The following is a 21,609-nucleotide window of genomic DNA, read 5'->3' on the forward strand; positions in this document are numbered from 1 at the left end:
GCCTACCACACAGTCTCTGTTTCCAACACATGGATCTCTTCCCCAGATGGGCCTTGCACAGTCTTGCCTCTCTGGGGACTTGTGCTATTACCACTTTATGCAATGGTCTTTCCACCAGGCTCATTAGTCCAAACCTCTGAGCCTTTTCCAAATGGCAAGTTCTCCATCCTGATGCCCTTGTTCCTTCTGTCTACATCTAACAAGTCTCTTCCCTTAAAAACCCCAGGATCTCATCAGAACACTTTCTGTGGCATACCTCACACTGCCCTGGAGTTGGGAGCCCCACCTAGTGCCCTCTTAGGTGCTAAGTTTCTTGGAGACCAGATGTCTTGACTATATTGGAACCCTCAACAATAACTTACACATAGTAGGTACTTAGGGAACTTTCTTTAATTGAGTGTGTGGATAAGCAAGTGTTGTACACCAACATTTATTTGTCCTCTAGGTATTGGGGGGAGGGGGAAGGTTTTACTGGAAAACGTTATTTAATGTAAAAATATTTATCGAAGACAAAGCAGGGGACGATTTGCCCCCTACATCTGCAGAAGCATTTTATTTGACTTTTATTACTGTCTCATTTACCAGAGTTTACTCAAAGTGCACCAAGACACCAATTTCTTCCTTTCTTTTTCCCATATGATTTTTCTACTCTATGCAGTGACTCCAAAGGAAAAGAGAATGACGATGCCTGAGAAGCAAGGGGTCTTGATAACAGGATGTCCTGAATGAAACCACTTCGGGGCTAAAAAGAGCAAGTCTGTGCCTCGGCAGTATTTCTACCTCTTTCTTAGGCATGAGAGTCACCAGGGAAGCTTGTGAGAAACGCAGATGAGGTTCATATGAAATTATTCCAGGGCTAAGGCAGTCACATCTTTCCCTGGGCAATATTCGTTTAGGTAGCACGAGGAATCACATTTTGTAAAATGATTATATTAAAATCTTTTGGGAGGTTCCTGGGGAAAAATGTCTTTCCATTCATTCTCCCATCCATTCTACAAATGTTTATTGAGCTTCTTATCTTGGATACCAGTGACATAACGGTAAAGGAAAAACTAAAACCTAAGAGCAAACACACAGTGTGAGTGCAGCGCTGGGCAGCACTGGAATCCGTGGCTCCATCCCTGGGCTGCTGCTGTCTTTCTCAGCAAAATGAACTGTAACACGCTCCTGCCCACCTGCAACATGTGTGAACATTCACTTCCGTTTCAGCAAGCCACATAATTGGTCTGTCAATGGTCATTTACTCGCATCCTCGCAATTATAATTTTCTTCCTTGATTCTGTTTGCATAATCTTCATCAGCATGTGTGTGCAGAGGCCAAGTACAATGTTTGCACAAATAGTTCAATCCTTTGGAAAAATGAACCTTTTGCATACTGTAGTCACACACACACACAAGCAAATGCACGCTAAAATTCTGCATATTCTCGTGAGCTCTTGAGATGCCCTAAGCCATCCCAGGGAAAGTGACAGTGGGGTGGGGAGTAGGCAATGATTAAAACACCGTGATTTCAGGCTGGCTTTGTGGCCCAGTGGGTCAAGCCGCCACCTGTGATGCTGGCATCCCACATAAGCATCAGTTCAAGTCCCACCGGCTCCACTTCTGATCCAGCAGATGATGGCCCAGTTCTTGGGCTCCTGCCACCCACATGGGAAACCCAGTCTACAGTTCCAGGCTCCTGGATTCCGCCTACCCAGCCCCGGCCAGCCATTCTGACCATTTGGAGGGTGAACCAGCTGATAGAAGGTTCTCTCTCTCTCTCTCTTTTTCTCTCTTTCTCTTTTTCTCTCTTCCTCTCTCTCTATATATAACTCTACCTTTCAAATAAATAAATAAATCTTTAAAAACATATAAATAATAATACATAAATAATATAAATAAATGGAGGGAGGGAAACTAATATTCTCTAAGGACAAGTCACAACCCATGATGACCGTACACCATGGATCGCTATTCCTCACTATGTGTCGTGACACACTGATAAGCCTCAGTGAGAACCGTACCCTGGAGAGGGCAACCTTTGCTTTCATAGGATCTCTTCTGTCATATCTATACTACAAACGCTGTAACTGATGTCTACTCTATTATGCACAACACACAGAAGACAGGGTATAGTCCCCCTCCTTAGGGAGTAAAATTGGGAGACAGAACTACTACAGACCAAGAACTACAAAACCTGTGAAATATGGTAAATACTTATGTTCCAAGTTCCTATCAGGTAGGTTCAAGCGGAATCTGCAGATGAATTCCAAGGGCAGCAGGAGAAATCCCCTTAATTTCTCCTCTAAAACATCTCTTTCCCTCTACCAGTCATTCAGTGTGACGTAGCCTCTGGGGTTAGGCCGACCTACGTTCAGCCTGTTTCCCTCATATACTCCCTGGGGGACACTTTTTAAAAGAGAAAGTTCATATTTTTCAAAAATTGTTATTAATTTATTTTGCTTATTGAGAGGCAGAGAAAGAGAGAAAGAAAGCACCTATCTACTGGTTCACCCCCCAAATGCCCCCAACAGCTGGGGTTGGCCAACGTCAAGAGCCAGGAAGTCTATCTGAGACTCCCACGTCTGTGGCAGGGATCTAACCACTTGAGCCAACACCATTGACTCCCAAGACAGACATGAGCAGGAACCTGGAACTGGTAAGCTAAGCACCTGCCTTTATCTGGGGATCTTAAGTTGGTCACCAGCTCCTCTGACTCTGAATTTCCCTGTGAGTCCAGGGTAAGAACACCTACTTGAAATGGCTAAATGACAGACGAAATGAACAGACGTTCCCTGGATGGGGTTCCTGGTGAAAAGGAAGACTATGAAACCAACAACTTCAAAGCAAGCTGCTAACATTCCTGAGAGTCAGGTGCAGGTCTGTACAGATGAACTGGGAAGGATCCAACCCATGCTGGGTTGCCCAGATGCAGTGTCAAGGGAATGGACAAGTCAAAGGGACAGGACCACCAGGGAGTTCAGCAAGAGCAGATGCCAACTGACTAGGAGGGCCTGCAGGGTAGTGGGAAGGCGAGAACACAGCTTTATGATAGGCCAGGGGGTAGCAGAACAAGCATTTGCGGGGAGGAAAGACCTGGGAAAGCAATGGAAGATGGCCCAAGCGCTTGGGCCCCTGTTGTACCCCCAGGGGAGACCCGGAGGGAGCTCCTGGCTTCAGATCGGCCTAACTCTGGCCGTTGCAGCCATTTGGGGACTGAACCAGCAGATGGAAGACCTCTCTCTCTGTCTCTCCCTTTCTCTGTTACTCCACCTCTCAAGTAAATAAATAAATTTAAAAAAATAAAAACTTCTCTCTTAATACATATTCCTGTTAAAGCCAGTCTGGGATATGTTTATTAGTTTTATTTAGCCTTTTAGTGTATTAACATATCAAAGCATCATAAATATGCCCAATTGTTACTTGTTAAAGAGAGAACTTTAAAAAGCCAGGTTTTGTGTGCACATAGGTGTGTGCACATAGGAGGGTACTTCAAAAGGTTCACTGAAAGCTGGAATTAAAGGTAAGTTTAGGGGCAGGCATTTGGCTAGCGGTTAAGACGCTGGGGTGAGACACTCACATCCCACATCAAAGTGTCGGGGTTCAAGTCCAGGGTCTGCGCCAGATTCCAGGCTCCAGCTGTTTTGTACCCTGGGAGGCAGCAGAGGATGGCTCAAGTGATTGGGTCCCTGTCACCCCCATGGGAGACCTGCATTGGATTCCTGGTTCCCAGCTTCAAAAATCACTTAGAAGAAGAAAGGGGAGAAGAGAAACAAGAGACATGGACATTCCGATATGTGAAAGCAAGCCTGCTTGGTGCTGGGTTCTGGTCTGCGGCTCAGGCAGGCCTGGTGGGCGACATCATCACTAACTGCACCAGTCACATGCAGAGGCCATGCACAGAGACTACAGGTCGCTGAGGGCTTGTGCTGTGTATCAGGCCACGCTCATTACATGCCTCAGAGGTGAGACGAAGTGTCCCAGGGTAACAACTGCCCCCTCCGTGGCCCGTCCCCTCTGCTGACCTGCCGTACCCTTGGGCAGTGCTGGGGGACAGCTCGGAAGATGACATGACTGGTCTTCACCTGCTCCACTGGCTGCCTCTTTCTTAGAGCCAGAAGCACAGGCAGCTATTTCTGAAGCCCTGGATCCCCTGGGTACCAGGAAAACAGACAAACTACAGGAAGTGTTTGTGCATTCGAAGCTCAGCTCGGCAGCAATTCCCGAAGCTGTGTTTTTTGGGCAATTGCTGTATTTCAACAGGCATTTGGAGGAGGACACACAAAATATTAAAAGGCATTTTTAAAATCTGGAAATGTGGTATTTCAAAGGCATCCTTCTTCTATTCAACGCTATCACCTGCATTGCAGTGGCCTCCTTGTAGACTGGCTCCTTGGCAGCCGAGCCAGGTCAGAAGGGGGCATGGAAAACTGGCAGGTAGGAGCCAAGCCCCACCCAGCACTACTTACATCCAAGGAAGGAGAATGATTTCACAGTCCCCAAAGTGATTTTCAGACATTCAGCTTCGAAACGTTGGAAAATAACCACAACCCTCAACAATATAAGGCAGACAGCCCCAAGTTCTCTACTTCCTACTGAGGATATGGGGGAAAATAACTTGCATTTTGGTTTTGCATCTGCACGTGGATGGAAAAAATCAAGACTTGAAGGGTGGGATGAAAGAAGAGGAGGGTACCGAGGCATTACAAGCAGAAACAGGAAAGAAAACCAGCACGCGCAAAGCCGCAGATGCACGAAGAAACCCAGCACACCTACGGATTGCCAGTCTCCTACCAAGATGGGTTAGGGGGCATATCAGAGGAGACAGAGGAAGAATAAACTAGCAGCCAGTGCTCTCCTCCAGTGTAGCAGAAGTGTGCAGAGCCGTCTCCTGCAGGCACACGCTCTGAAGAGTCTAAATTCTATGGGGACAGGAGTGATTTTTGCCCCCTCTTGTTCACTGATAGATTTCAAGCATCCAGAGGAGATTCTGAGCATCAGTGCCTGGAGTGTAGATGGCACTGGATAAATATTTGCTGGATGAACAGATGAAGTGGTCAGTCAGTGTCTTGGTGGGTCACCTAAAGCAATGTCACCTAAAGCAAAATAACTAGTATTTATATTGTGGGGTGAAATTTCAATGCTGAGGGTCAGGGGCATTTGGTGTGGCAGTTAATGTGCTGTTTGGGATACTCAGGATGCCCGAGTTCAAATGCTGGCACCAGCTCCTTATCCCAGCATCCTGCTGATGTGTATCCAGGGAGGCGGCAGGTGATGGCTCCAGTACTGGGCCGTGTGGGAGACCTAGACTGAGTACCTGGCTGCTGACTTCACCTTGGTCCCCTTCTGCCAGTCGTGGGCATTTGGAGACTGTACCAGTGGATGGGAGATCTCTTCCTGTTTGCCTGTCTTTGTCCCTCTGTCTCTGACTCTCAAATATATGAATTTAAAAAAAAAATTTAAGCTATAAATTCTCAGTGAAAGTTAGTTCTGCTGGGCAGCCCAGCTTGCAGGACTGCTTATCCTCTCATGAGCTACAATGACATGCAAGGATGTGGGCCGATCTTGTGTCACAGCTGAGCGCGTTCGGACAAAGGCTCAACATGGGCAGCACTGCCATCTTTCTAGAAAATTCCCCGTGCCCATTTCTTCTCGATTGCCCTATCCTATAGAAGCAGCCATTAGATAGCTAGTCCCACTGGCTAGACTTGGCTCCTCTTGACCTTCATACACGTGGAATTACACAGTGTAACCTTTTATGTCTTCTTTTGTTCAGCATAATATTGAAGAAAGTCATCCAGGTTGTTGTGCATATTAGTTAATCGTTTCATTGGTGAGCAGTGTTCTATTTTATGAATATACCACAACTGGCTTACCCTTTTGTTAATGGCATTTGCATTGTTTCTGATGTCTTGCTATTAAGAATAAAGTTGCAGTCCCATTCTTGCACAGGTGTAAGTTTTTTGCATATATGTTTGAATTTCTTTGGGATAAATAACTAGGAGTGGAATTGATGCATCATAAGGTCTGTATTACTCATGATTTATATTAAAAATTGTCCAAATAGTTTTCCACAGTGGCTGTAATTTGACGTTGCTACCAGTGTATATGAGAATCAGTTTTGCCACGTTCTCATCAACACTTGGTATTATCAGTCTTTTTGGTTTTAAGCTATTAAGTAGGCATGAAGTAGTATCCCACTGTGGTTTTAATCTGAATGCCCCTTCTCTGTATGTGAGTCCTTTGTGATTCAGATGTATTGTTAATATTTCCTTCCAGTTTGTAACTTGGGTTTTTCATTTTCTCTCTTTTTAAAAATATTTTATTTATTTGAAAGTTACAGAGAGAGAGGGGGGTGGAGGAAGACAGAGATCTTCCATCTACTGGTTCGCTGCCCAAATGGCCACAATGGCCAGGGCTAGGCCAGACTGAAGCCATGAGCCAGGAGCTTTCTCTAGTTTTCTCACAAGTACTTGGCCCATTTTTCTGAGGCTTTTCCAGGTGCATTAGCAGGGAGCTGGATCAGAAGTGGAGAAGCCAGGACTTGAACTAGTGCCTATATAGGGAGCTGGCATGGCAAGCGTTGGCAGCTTTACCCACTAACCCACAGCACCTGCCCATGTTTTTCATTTCTAACAACATCTTTACATGAGCAAAAGTTTTTAATTTTGATGGCATAGTTTATTTTTACTGTTTTACTATTTTTATTGCTTAATACTTTTTGTCTTCTATTTCAGAAATCTTTAGGTCTTTCAGGTAACAAAAATACCCTTTTTTTCCTTTTCTTTTAGAATTTTTTTTTTGACAGGCAGAGTGGACAGTGAGAGAGAGAGACAGAGAGAAAGGTCTTCCTTTTGCCGTTGGTTCACCCTCCAATGGCCGCCGCGGCTGGCGCGCTGTAGCCGGCGCACCGCGCTGATCCGATGGCAGGAGCCAGGTGCGTATCCTGGTCTCCCATGGGGTACAGGGCCCAAGCACTTGGGCCATCCTCCACTGCACTCCCTGGCCACAGCAGAGAGCTGGCCTGGAAGAGGGGCAACCGGGACAGGATCGGTGCCCTGACCGGGACTAGAACCCGGTGTGCCGGAGCCGCAAGGTGGAGGATTAGCCTAGTGAGCCACGGTGCCGGTTTCTTTTAGAAATTTTACAATTTTAGCTTTTACATTTAAGCCCATAATGTACTTCAAGAATTTGTTTGTGTATAGTGTGAGTGATGAGTCAAGGTTTATTTTTTTTTCCATGTGGGTATCCATTTGACCCCTTTCCTCCATTATCATCACCATTCATCAAAAATAATTTGAGGGGCGGGCATTAGGCGCAGCAGGTGAGACACTTCTTCATACTACCTGTTGATCTCTTCTACTCAGTACAGGACTGGCTTCACAGTCATCAAGTAAACTGAAGGGAGAGCTTTGCAAAAATTAGAAGTGGGGATGGGAGAGGGGGGAGGAGGAAGGGTTGAAGCGAGGTGGGAGGGAGGGTAGGGGAGAAGCATCACCGTGTTCCCACATCTGTATAGCTGAAATACATGAAACTTGTAAACCTTAAACAAAAATAGACTGAAAAAAAAGACACGTCTTCGGACATCTGCTTCCCTTTCGATTGCCCAATTTCACACGCTGCTAGCACACACACTGGGAGGCAGCAGGTGATAATGATGGCTCAAATATTTAAATATCTGCAACCCTCCAACTCATGTGGGAGACCTGGATTGAGTGTCTGCATCTTGGCTTTGGTCTGGCAGAGCCCTGGCAAGTCAATCAGCTGATAAAAAGTTTCTCTCTCTCTCTCTCTCTCTCTCTCTCCCTCCCTCCCTCCCTCCGCAACCCCCCCCACCCCCGTCTCTGTCTCCCTACCTTTTAAATAAAGAAAGATAAATAAGAATTTTAAAGAATAATTCAAGTATACATTTTTGGAACTATTTTCATTGTTCACTGAAAACTGGCTTTGGGATTTTCATACTAGACACTCTTCTGTCATATTAAGGAATCTACGTTCTTTATCGTGAATGGATGTTGGATTTCATCAAGTGCTTTTTCTGCATTTATAGACAGATAACTGCAAAATTTTCTCCTTTATTCTGTTACGATGATAATTACATTGAATTATTTTTGAATGTTAAACCATTCTTATATTCCTAAGATAAACTCCACTTATCCATGCTGTATTATCCTTTTAAAAATATATTGTTGGATTATGATTAGTAACATATTGAAAAACGTTGGATAGACTGGTGTTTGTTCTTTTTTAAGTATTTCAAAGAATTCACAGTGAAACTATCTAGGCCAAGAATTTTTCTTTTTTCTTTTTATAAATGGAACAGATTTTAGTCATACATTCAATTTCCTAGCAAATATAGAACTATTCAGATTGTCAAATTCATCTTTTGTCATTTTGGAAAAATTGTGTTTCTTCAACAAATTTACCCAATTTATCTACACTGTTGAATTTGTTGTCTAATTTTTTACATAATCTTTTGTGTTGTTTTAACGCCTATAGGATCAGTAATGTCTGTGGTGATACTCGCTCTTGCATTTTTAATATTGGTTATTTGCATTTTCCCTCTTTTGTGTGAACATTATCATAGGAACTGTGAATTTTATTAATCTTTTGAAAGAACTAGCTTTTGGCTTTGTTGATTTTCTATGGCTTGTATGCTACTGTGTTGATTTTCATTTTATAGTCACTATTTCTTCTTTCTACTTCATCTGGGTTGACTTGTTCTTTTTCTAGCATCTTGATATAGAAGCTAGACTTTGCAATTTCCTTTTCTTATTAAAGCCATGGGCTTCTCTTAGCACGCCTTACGTTTTATTCCTCGGATTTTTATGTTTTCATCATTCTGTTCAAAATACTCTGGAATGTCTTTCCGAGTTCTTCTATGGCCATGGTGTATTTAGAAATGCGTAGCGATTTGCAAACATTTGCTGATTTTTCTAGATCTGTTTTTTTATAGTTACTATTTTTCTAAAGCTGTGTGGTCAAATAACGCAGTACGCATCACTTCCGTCTTTTTATATACACTGGGAGTTGTCCTGTGCTCCAGAGCGAAGCTCAGTTTGGTGCATTTTTCACATGCACTTGAGGGACCGTGTATCCTGTAGCTCCTGGAAGCAGCACACAGCATTTCCCGAACTTCCTCCTCACTGCTCCCTTCTAGGAATCTGTCACCGTCCCCTGAAGTCAATGCTTCCGTGAGCACAGTACATTTTCCTGGTCCTAGGTAACTAAGCTATGTCTCCCACACAACATCCTGTCTCTCTCTCCCCTCTACAGGCTCCCACTTGAGTGGCAAAGTGAGGATAAATCTCAAGAAACTAGAATTTACAGTTCAGGCATTGCTTGTCAAAGAAGGCAAAATGACAGTACTAGCCTTGCTTTTTGGTCCCTTTTCTTCCACTCTTCTGTGAGACCGTCACAACTAATCAGCTGAATTATAGGAGAGGCAGTACCACTGGTTCAGACATAAACACCACAGCAGGAGGTCTATCACAAGAGGTCTCCCTTCTCCAACTCAGCACACGGCTTGCATGCTACACGACTTTTTTTTTTTTTTTTTTTTTTTTTTTTGCACAATGATTTTTCACATTTTGAATGCCTATTAGAAAAAATACTTTACAAGAATTACAAACCCCTCTCTCACCTATGACTTACGGAAGTGACACACTTAAGCTTTGAAAATTCGTTTACGTAAAGTAAAAGACTAAGTAAATGACAACAAAGGCGCTTCACTCATTTGGCAACAGTGATTGTGGTACACAAATATGCAGTCTAGGCAAACTGGTATGCTGTCAGCATTTGCTACTGTGATGGTGTGATCCAGACTGTCTTTTACTTGATCAGCCCTTGTCCTGACTGTTGATGTACAATTTAATACTTTATCCCTTTTAGTATTTTTTTTGTTCTAGTTAATACTATTGGTTGAACTCTGTAATTAACACACATTTATTTTTAGGTGTTGAAATTTAACTGAAAAGTGATCCCTGTTAAATATAAGAGTGGGAATAAGAGAAGGAGGAGATGTACAATTTGGGACATGCTCAATCAGACTTGCCTCAAATGATGGAGTTAGAAACGTGCCAGGGGATTCCAATACAATCCCATCAAGGTGGCATGTACCAATGCCATCTCACTAGTCCAAGTGATCAATTTCAGTTCACAGTTGATCACACTGATAGGTCTAAGAGTAAAGGGATCACACAAACAAGACTAGTGTCTGCGAATACTAACTGATAGAATCAAAAAGGGAGAGAAAGATCCAACATGGGAAGTGGGATACACAGCAGACTCATAGAATGGCGGATGTCCTAAATAGCACTCTGGCCTCAGAATCAGCCCTTAAGGCATTCAGATCTGGCTGAAAAGCCCATGAGAGTATTTTAGGCATGGAAAGCCAAGACACTCTGGAGAAAAAAAAAAAAAGACCTAAATGAAAGATCTCTGCAAGTGAGATCCCAGTAGAAAGAACGGGCCATCAAAGGAGGAGGTACATTTCTCTGAAGGGAGGAGAGAACTTCCACTTTGACTATGACCCTGTCGGAATAAGATCAAAGTCGGCAAACCCTAAAGGCTTCCATAGCCTTGGCAACTCATGACTAGAGCCTAGGGAGATTACTGACACCATAAACAAGAGTGTCAAATTGTTAAGTCAACAACAGGAGTCACTGTGTACTTACTCTTCATGTGGGATCTCTGTCCTTAATTTGTTGTCCAATGTGAAGTAATGCTACAACTAGTACTGAAACAGTATTTTACACTTTATGTTCTGTGTGGTGCAAACTGATGAAATCTTTATTTAATATATACTAAATCTATCTTCTGTATATAAAGCTAATTGAAAATGAATCTTGATGTGAATGGAATGGGAGAGGGAGCGGGAGATGGGAGGGGTGTGGGTGGGAGGGAAGTTATGGGGGGGGGAAGCCACTGTAATCCATAAACTGTACTTTGGAAAATTATATTTACTAAATAAAAGTGTTTATAATAAAATATTCTAATCTTTCAAGGATACTTCCTACTGGAGTTTGACAACCAACAGGAATATTAATGCACAACTATCCCTGTTTACCCAGGGAAAGCATTCCAACCTGCACCTTACAATACTTAGTCTGCCTTGTTCCAGGCAGAACCGTTGGCTGTGAGATGGAGTCGGGAGCAGCTCCACAGAAGTGCTTTGTGAAAAGCAGTGGTCTGAAGCCCTCCATTGCCCACGCTGTCTTCCCTCCCTGCATTCTGCGTGCTCACCTTTTCCCATTCTCGGTCCTTGTTCAGCACGATCACCACCAGCCTGGGGTGCACCTGGTAGCCCTCCTCAGTGAAGGACAGGTCTTTGCCATCCCACGTCACGTTGACCATGAATCTAGAGAGCAGAAGAGAGAAAGGCACACTTTTAGGGGAGAATTAACGAGGTGTCAGACAAATGGAAAGATGCCACCATCAGTGAAAAAGTCGGAAAGCACACTGCTACTCCCATCCCAAGTACCCACGAGCTGAGGAAGCACTGGTACCCGTGCAGGCAGAGTAACTTATCCACCACTCTTCTCCAAGAATCTGCATTCACACTCAGGAATCGCCAAGGCATTAGTCACTGGTTGTAATTAGCACATGGAATGCAACCTTTCTGTCCTTGTCAGATCCAGAGGCCTGTGTTCAAATGATCTTCGGCAGATCTGTAACCATTCTGGTGATCTGCATTAACAAGCTCCCCTGAAGGAAGCTACTTGCTCATGAACCACGTGGTATTCAACATCAATGAATGGGTAGCCTATCCATTCATATGAATTAAACTAACAGTTATCAAGTGGTTGCTATAGCTCATGAATCTGCAGGTTGTCCAGGGATAAATAAATAAATAGACATGATCCTTGCCCTCATGAAGTTTATAGTCTAAAACAAGAGAAAGTGCAGATATTAATTGATTATTCACAGACCTATGGAAACTGTTATAATAGAGAGGAGAGTGGCTGTGTGAAGGAGAAACAATGGTCAGGCAAAGCTGAGGAAGTACAGCTTGACCTGGGGGACACGTCCACACTAACCAGGTAAAGGAGATGGAAGCAAGCAAGAGGCACTGCATGTGCAAAGGCCCTGTGGTGGTGCATGTGTGGAACTGAAGGCAGAGCAGCAGAGCTGAAGCAGAGAGAGACAAGCAGATACGACATTAGGTAAGGCTGAGAAGATCAACAGGGACAGAGTGCAGAGTTTTGTAAGCCATGCTAAATTTTACCTTTGTCTTAAAACAGTGGGAAGACACTAGGTGGTTTAATCAAGTAAGCAGCAAAGTCAGATATTTCTTTTATAAGAGCTTATAATCTCATTTGATGTCTGGGTAGAACATGGATTGGAAAGAGACTAGAGTGGAAACAAGGGAACTAATTTACTGTGTTCTTGTCATCAAGGTGAAAAATACAGGTGGCTTTCACTGTAATTGTAGCAGAGAGAGAGAGAGAGAGAGAGAAGAAAAAGGAGGAAGAGGAGAAGGCACAGTGGTAGACAGGACCAAAAGAGGAGAGGCATGGCGGGTGTTTAGAGAGATCAGATGTGAGGACGATACAGGGAGAGACACCAGGGATGACTCCTGGTACTGCCTTGGAGGGCATCCACGCAGCCAACTTTCCACTTCCGTGTTTTCATACCAGGTAATGTCTGCCTACAGCACTCTTATCTCTGCCACTCCTCACAGCCACCCTGCCTGTGGTCAGGCTGGACCCAGGCACCAAGAAAAGACCATCATGGCCACTTAGGAGACACTCAGTAATGCACAGTCTGGTAGCTTGCAGCATTCAAAGACATCCGCAGAAAGAGCGACAAAGCCGCAGCATCTCATGCTTTCTAGTCCCTTGATGTCAAGCACAGCTGAATAAGTTTAAAAAAAAGTAGTTAAGGAAGATCAAGCTACAAGAAATTTCAGAAAGAGGCCACATGTCCATCCCTGGTCCTCCACAGTAGAGTCTGACCACGCTGCTCAGGGGAGAATCAGGTCTCTAAGGACAGAAAGGGAAAAGCAGAGAACAAACGTGTAAGTGTTCAATGGGCTATCGGGACATTAAAAAATCATGTGTTTGAAGACGAGTTAATAGCATGGAGAAAATGCTCAGTATTTAATGTTCAACAAGCAGAAAAGAGGATAAAAGCAGAGCTTGTCTATGCATGGAAGGATTACAGGTATTTTTCATTTTCTTCTGTGTATCTTTTATTCTTAAAATTCCCTGAAATCAAATATTTAACAAACAGAAAAATAGAACACTGCTGTTCTAGAAGGAGTAAGGAGAAGTCACTATTCCACTTGATACATTGGAGCCCCTCTGATCCTTTCCTAGAAAGATACTTTCTTGAATCAAAAACTATTTACTGTGTGTCTGATATTTGTCAGGCCTCACAGTGAGTCCCACGGATACTTAAATAAAAATTGCAGTGCTGCAGAAAGACAAATACTGCGTCCTGTTCTCTCTCATGTGGCAATCACAGTCAATGCAGAAGACAGAGCTTACCAGAGGGGAGGGAGAGAGGAGACAAAGAGGTTGGAAAACAGGTACAAAATGCAAGCGGAGGAGCAGTAAGCTCTCATGAGTCCAGTTTCCAATGGACTGTTACAGCATGGAGAACTAGAACAGAGGTGCTCAAAGGCGCCAAGCATAAAGGAAGGATAAGAAGATGGAAATGCCAATCACCTTACTCAATCACTACACACTGTTCACATGTATTGAATTATCACACTGAACATCGTAACTAGGTACAGTTATATGTTAGTTAAAACATGAATAAAATACTGTGCTTGTCTGCCCTTTTACCCACATTCCTTTTTTAAGATTTATTCCGAGAGAGAGAGAGAGAGAGAGAGAGAGAGAGATATCAATTTTCCATCCCCTGGTTCATTCTCCAGATGGCTGCAATGGCCACAGCTGGGCCAGACCAAAGCCGAATAGAAGCAGAAGTAAAAAAGCTTCCCTGCTTTGTCAATGGTTATTCCTTATCTTCTAAACAACGGAGGCTGGGAATTTTCTATTCCTTCTTCCCTTTTAAGCATCCGGGCTGGTGTTTCAGGAGCCCATTAGAAAGCAGGAATCAAGCCCGTTCTACTTCTGGTCCAGACAGGCACACCCAAGCAACGTTCTGCTTCAGTCCCCTTACCGAGGCTCTTGACGATGCCTGCTTGGAATGGGAGTTTAGAGAAGAACTGCACTTTGGTTAAATTCCTTATTATCATCAAGATTTCAAAGTGATTATTTTGAGTCTAAATTAGAATATTTTTATTTTTTCAAGCTGATATTTTGGTTTTGTTCTCCACTGTTATTTTTAGCTCTATCACTTTTTCTGGAATAGGGCTCAGTTAATATCTGGTAGCTGAGAGATTATCACTAGAAGTGCCATCCATCCATCAATAATACATTTGCCCATCTATTTATCCATCAGTACAGCCATGCATCCATTAATACCTTTATCCATGCATCCATTCACCCACCAATCCTTCCTTCCTTCCCACTTCCTTCATTCCTTGAATCTATCCGCCCATCAGTGCTTCTCTCCCTCCTTCCCTCTTTCCCTTCTTCCATCCATCCATCCATCCATCCATCCATCCTCCTTTCCATATGATAGATACATTTGAGTGCCTACTATGTATGACACAATGTGTCAGAAACTTTCTTAGGAAAATTAAAGAAATATAAACAAACCCACTTTGGTTTTCAAGATTGGAGAGAGACATAAAGAATAGTAACTGTAAAAATAGAAACATGTACTAAGTTGGTAAAGAGAATAGGGCCAATTCTATTGGGAATCTAAGGCTAGAATCAGGAAAAGAAGTGCAAGATTTTGGAGTTGTATCAGAAAGAAACAGTAAGGGTTAGGCAGATGGATGGCAGAGGAAAGGGAGAAGACACATTGCATGAAGGAAAATGCAAAGTTAAAGGCAGACAAGCACAAAAATCACGATGCATTAAGTAAGTTATAATCAGTTTATAGTGGTATGGATATTCGTTGTATGTGGGGAAGTAACTTGGGGGAATGAAGCTAAGACAGGGCAGGAACTACACAGCTAAGTACTCTATTGCCTATCCTAAAGGGTTCACCCTTCACCCTGACTCTATGTGGAATGGAGGTTTGAAGATAAACAGGTGAGACTTTGTAGTAATCGAGGCAAGAAACAGTTCAAAGAAAACAGCAGTTGGAGGAAAGAGACAGGAAAGCATCATCAACAGAACACACGGCTGCTGAAACTTGAATCTAAAAACTGCAGACAGAGCCCACCGGTGGCGTTTACCTGAGCTGATAGAAAACTGTATCTGGGCCAGCGCCGTGGCTCAATAGGCTAATCCTCCACCTGCGGTGCCAGCACACTGGATTCTAGTCCCAGTTGGGGTGCCAGATTCTGTCCTGGCTGCTCCTCTTCCAGGCCAGCTCTCTGCTGTGGCCCAGGAGGGCAGTGGAGGATGGCCCAAGTCCTTGGGCCCTGCACCCACATGGGAGACCAGGGGAAGCACCTGGCTCCTGGCTTCGGATCAGCGCGGTGCGCCGGCCACAGCGCGCCAGCCACGGAGGCCATTGGAGGGTGAACCAACAGAAAAGGAAGACCTTTCTCTCTGTGTCTCTCTCTCTCACTGTCCACTCTGCCTGTCAAAAAAAAAAAAAAAAAAAAAGAAAACTGTATCTGCTGCCCCAAACTCGCGGTTAGGTCAGCCCATTCACTTGGGTATTTCTTACTGAATTCGGTGAGCTCTTGAGCAAGGATTTGATTGTCTAGCATGGTGCAGGTGAACAGGATGCAGCCTGAATCTACCTAATGCCACAGACGTGGGTGAACACTGAAACATTTTAGTAAATTATCGAGAGGTTTAGCAATAGGCAGCGTGTGTGTTTGGAAAAGGCACACCAGAGAACAAGTGTTTTGGTTTTGACTTAGAGCCGTGGCCCTGTGGGAAGCCACTCCCAGGCTATGTTCCATGGACTGAATGTCACAGTCATTCTTTCCACGAGGAAGCTATCACACGCTGTTGAGCATCTATCTTTGGATTTGTCTGTTGCATTTACTTAAACCTCCTCCTTTAATTTCCCAACTGTGTTTTCTCCATCCATTCCTTTTCTTCAATTCTACAGTGAAATCAGATGGGATGAACAGGTTGTTTATTTAGAAGCAATCACTGTTGTTCAGAGTCCCTGGACACAATTCCATGGAAGTCCATCATACTCCAGGTTTTCCTGTGTCCCTTTAAGATTCAACATTCCAAAAAATAAAAATAAAAAAGATTCAATATGCTGGAGCCACAAATCCATAAACTCAATGTTAATATTGTCTTTTGCTTTAAGAGTCTTCAGTGCTTAGAGAAGGGAAAAACCCCCAACAGAAATTTCCAGTAAACAGTAATCTCATTACGAAACTGGCAGGGAGCAAGCAGGCATTGCCTTCAACTCCCCCAACCAAGTTTTAGAAGGACAGTCCATGTTTCCTCAGGCTCTCTTTTCATTTAAACTTGTTCCAGAGATAACTTCTTTACCTAGGGAAACACCATTAAATACCATTCTGCTTGGTCTCCGTTATTGCCTGCTGGACAGTTCTTTTGAAGATTAAAATTCTTTATGTTTTGCCTATCTATTGAAAATGGATAATAAACTATTAGTGATTGGAAAAAAATACCAGACATTCTGACTGCGGCTAAGCTTCAAAATTATACCTTCAGTATTTCCATCAGAGCAATAAGTACACAAACCATGCTGGTGGGGAGGCCGTAGTGATCCACAGAGTTTACGTCTGTGTTGTCATTATCTATTGATGGTAAAGTATCAACTAGTTGTTTTCTCATGGCCAGTGCCATACACAATGGCAATCCAAAAAATACGTGAATATATGGGAAACAGAGAGACAAGCTTTCTTCAGTATCTCCACTAGTAGGTAGATTAAGCTGAAATCCCAGTGAAATAAATACTTCTCAATTAACCTGTATTTTGTGCTCTCTGCATGGTTGATGTATGAGGATCAGAGATAACATTTAAAAAAAAAAAAAAAAACAGGCCAACTTTTCTCTGGTCTGCCTGGCCCGAACTTTGGCCAGAACTGCCAAGTTCTCTCTAGATCTGCACCGTCTACTATGGCAGCACCAATGGCGTGTGGCTACTGAGCACCTGATATATGATTAGTCTGAATTGAGATGTGTCGCTAGTGTTAACACGTTGGATTCCGAAGACTCTTTCTAAAAAAACAGTAGAGATCTTATGAATAGCTTTATTTTGATTTCATATTGAAATAGTTTTAGGCACATTGGGTAAAATATCCAGGACATAAAACGGAAATTAATTTCATCTGCTTCTCTTTGCTTGCTCTGTGCTACTAGAAGAGTGGCTCACGTTCTGTTTCTACTGGGTGAGTGGTCTAAGCTGTCTCTTTTTTAAACCAGTAGACCGCACACATCACAAAGGCAGAACTTCCTCTTCCTTTTTGATTTAGTATTGTATTTCTAGCACAAAACAGAGCACTGTTGGTGCTGAATAAATACGTGTGGAGTGAGTAAAAGGAAGCATTGCCATTTCCATGTTGTTGAGGTTTGATGGTGTTTCGAGGAAAGAGAACAGGCTTTGCAGTGAGACCCGGATCAAAGCCAGGCTCACTGGTCCCAGCGTGTTACCTGGGACAGCATACTCAGCATTCCCTGAGGCTCCAGTTCCTCCTTGGTAACCAGGGCTGGGTTAAACCATATGAGCCAGCTGTGACAGTGTCCTGTGGTTCAGCCTAACAAATGAGCAGTGCATGTAACCTGATACTACCACAGTGCCTACTATACCTCAGGTACTGTCGAATAGCAGTTAACATGCATGTAAGTGGTAAACATATAAGCAGTTAACATATATGTAAGTGGTTAACATGTGAGCAGTCAGCATGTATGTAAGTGGTTAACATGTAAGCAGTTAACATGTATGTAAGTGGTTAACATGTGAGCAGTCAGCATGTATGTAAGTGGTTAACATGTAAGCAGTTAACATGCATGTAAGTGGTAAACATGTAAGCAGTTAACATATATGTAAGTGGTTAACATGTGAGCAGTCAGCATGTATGTAAGTGGTTAACATGTAAGCAGTTAACATGTATGTAAGTGGTTAACATGTGAGCAGTCAGCATGTATGTAAGTGGTTAACATGTAAGCGGTTCGCATGTATGTAAGTGGTGAACATGTAAGCAGTTAGCATGTATGTAAGTGGTGAACATGTAAGCAGTTAACATGTATGTAAGTGGTTAACATGTGAGCAGTTAGCATGTGTGTAAGTGGTTGGTATGTAATCAGTTAACATGTAAGTGAACATGTAAGCAGTTAACATGTATGTAAGTGGTTAACATGTAAGTAGCTAACATATATGTAAGTGGTCAACATAATGTAAATTTTTTTTACTGTTTTTCTACCCAGCTAAATTTTCAAATGTCTCATCATGGGTGCAACTTGGTCTTTTTAAAGCCATGTTTCTCTTTGCCATTTCTATAGCCCCATTGTCTTTCCTCAAAAGCCAACCAGACATGGGCTGCACAAGCCTCCTGCAACAATTACTTAAAATATCATATTCCTCCAGATTTCTATTTTATGTCTTTTGCCACACAGTTGTAAGTCTCCCTTAACTTCCAAAATCTGATTATTGGAAATGTTCTCTAGACATATTTATTATTCACTATTTCCCTTTAGACTTCAATTCTCTTACCGTTTCATAAATGCCACCATAACCCATTTAGTTTCTCCATTTTCAGTTAATTTTCCATCTGCTTTGCCATTTCCCAAGTTCACAGGACCATTTCCTGAATCACAGTCTCTCTCAAATGCCTCCTTCAAACTGCTCTGGGTGGCACAGCTTTTTCATTTGTCATTTAATTTACACGTTTTTGAAAGCAGAATCGCTGTTTTCCTTAACCCCCTCTCAATTCTCCAGACGCTCTGGTTTTTAGAATGTGCTGCTCTTCCCTGTTTCTCTGGGTCGTTTGAAATCCCTCTCATTCTGATGTCTGAGCGTCTCTCGTCTTCCGGAGATGAGTCAGTTCCTCATGGGCAAGAAGGAATCCTCTCCCCTTCCCACAGCAACCTTGGTCCACTGTTATCAGATGTTAATTCCCGGGTCCCACCTCTCCCAGTCTTTTGAATACCTGTGTGCCCTGCACCACCCCTTTTCAATACTCTCTTGATACACTACGTGCTGGTACTCAGTTTCACATCCTCACTGGTGGTTTCCTGCTTCCCCTGAACAACTGCTAAAGACAACAGCAGAGGCGAGGGAAATTTAATAACCCCAACACACAGTCTGCACAGTCCAGGCCGGTATCTTCTAAAAGGGTCTCAGAGAACCCAAAGAACCTGATTTTAAAAAAGCAAAGGCAGTATGGTTTATTCTTTCAACATAACTTCTACTGTGGCCAGCTATGAAAAATAATGTCCATTGTCTTGGCTGATAAATACTGAAGCTGTTTAAAATTAGAACAGGAAATGGGAAGTTCTATAAACACAGGGGTCTTCATCTTCTATAATTACTGCAAACTCTGAAAAAGCTAGCAGCACATGTGTCTTGCAGCCAGAGCTTAAAGGTTCTTGCTGATTTAATGAAGGAGCAGACACATTCGATGCCTACTTTCAGCGTGATGACTGCAAAGAAGCCGTTAGCAGACTGCCACTTAATTCTGGAACCGACAGTCTGGGTCAGAATCCAGTTCCGATGTTTTCCATCTCAGGTAAGGATCAGAAGTGCTCAGAGCATTTGTTTCATTGTAACAGCCACATCACTGGGTAACCAGAGAACACTTCAGAGAAACTGGCTGACGTCGGTATGAGACGTGGCGGGCAGAGCGCTCAGCACCTCCTCGGGGTCCAGTAAATGATGGTGGGGAAGCGGCAGGTATCACGGTTCTACACGATTATCTTTCCACCTCCTCAGCATTGAAGCCCAAGGTTTCTCGTGAAGCTGGAGGAGCTCTTTGGCTTCCCATTCCCCAGGGGAGGTGCTGTGCCCTGTACTGGGTCCTACCCCGAAGAGAGAGGAGCAGCTGATCTGATGGTTCCACCCCCTGCCCCCTCTGGTGAGTGAGGTTCAAGGTCTTTGCATCTGAGGGACATTACTGCCCGAATGGCAGGTGCCGGCCTGCCACTCACATCTCCTGGGCTTCCACCTCTCTTTGGTGAACACACTTGAGCCAAGAGTGACTCTCTTGGGACAGGGCCCTAGATGGTGTCTTTGTATTACAGCCTCTAAGTCCAAGCCTTGGAGAAGGTGAGCAAAGCTTTCTCTGTAAATGTGACCCCTGATGCCCAGACAGCACGCCTGAACGTCCGAGCCAGCCAGCCAAAGAGTTAAGCTGAGGCCAGGACATCTAAGTAGGGCTCAAGGTACACGTACTCACTCCATTTTCCTGGGAGTTACTGGAAGTCTCAGTGGCTGTAATAAAGTGATTCTGAATCCCTTTCTGCTCCTGCTCCTTATACGTGCAGTGTCTCAGGAACCTGGGGTAGGGTCATCTGGAAATTCTCCATAATACGCATCACATTACTAAGGCGGCATCAACTACATCACCATCAGTCTCTACTGATTATGCTTCACCCAGCCGTGTGGAACTGGCCGATACAAGGGTCAGTGTGAGCAGTTTAGACAATGAGCCTCTAATCAGAGACAGCAGAAAAAAGTAGCTAAAGTGACAGCAGCTCCTATGAGCTCACTCAGTCCCTGTGCCTGCTCCACCAAATTATTCAAGATCCTGGAGGCAGATGTGCGTGGGTGTAACTACCCCCCTCCCCCCACTACACACAAACAGTACAGTGAGATGATACAGATCTGATACTCAGTTCAAAGTGCAGTCTTATACAAGGGTGTCAGAAAGCCCCACTCTGGAGGACAGGACCCACGAAATCAGAGCTGGTCTGTGTTTTCATCCAGTAGGCCCCTCACAGAACCTGGATGGGTAGCGGGCACAGAGCAGAAGCTCAACGCCGATTCACTGAACGACGGGAAGTCGCGGTTACATCTTTCTTGTGGGCGGCAGTTTTCCCTCTGACAATGACCCCGACTTATCTATTTGTCCTGCAAGTATCCACCTGTGCTCTGTGGATGATTGGGAATCTGGGGTGGAAACCCAAAGGTGGAGAGGAAGGTTGGGAGTGATAAACCAGCGAGACACCAGCATTCCCTCCTGCACCTAAATCTTCAATAGATTATACTTCCTTGTGAGAAATTATTGGGGAAAAAAGGCCTACTGTTTATATTAATTAACCAAACCAGAAAACATGATATCTGTTCCTCCTCGTTGCTGTAGAAGAACCCCAGTCTTCAAATCTCATCTCCTAGGATGTGCAATTGAGAGGAACGAGTTTAAGCCAAGGGACTAAAATGTATTTAGACTCTAATGCATGGTCAGTGTCGAACCATCGCAGGCTTTTAGCACAGCCGTTAAGACACCCACGTCCAATATCGGAGTATTGACATTTGAGTTCCAGCTCCACCTCTGACTCTAGCTTCCTACTCACACACACCCTGGCCCAATTAATCAAAAACAAAACAAAACGAGATGACCCAAATTAATAAGATCAGAGATGAAAAGGGAAATTTTATAACTGATACCACGGAAAGAAATAAAAACAACTATCAGGAATCAATACAAACAGCTATATGGCAAAAAAAAAA

The 21,609-nt window shown here is 43.6% G+C and overlaps 1 protein-coding gene across 1 annotated transcript in view; it reads right to left on the minus strand.

The window, feature by feature from the left end:
- The window catches only part of GRIN2A (glutamate ionotropic receptor NMDA type subunit 2A), a 389,378-nt gene that overhangs the window by 108,064 nt on the left and 259,705 nt on the right, over positions 1–21,609 (minus strand). Inside the window, exon 4 of the mRNA XM_062180040.1 lies at positions 11,224–11,338. Within this exon, the coding sequence (XP_062036024.1) occupies positions 11,224–11,338 (115 nt within the window). The remainder of the gene's footprint in view (positions 1–11,223; positions 11,339–21,609) is intronic.

This window comes from Lepus europaeus, chromosome 21 (assembly GCF_033115175.1).
Source record: "Lepus europaeus isolate LE1 chromosome 21, mLepTim1.pri, whole genome shotgun sequence".
NCBI lineage: Eukaryota > Metazoa > Chordata > Mammalia > Lagomorpha > Leporidae > Lepus > Lepus europaeus.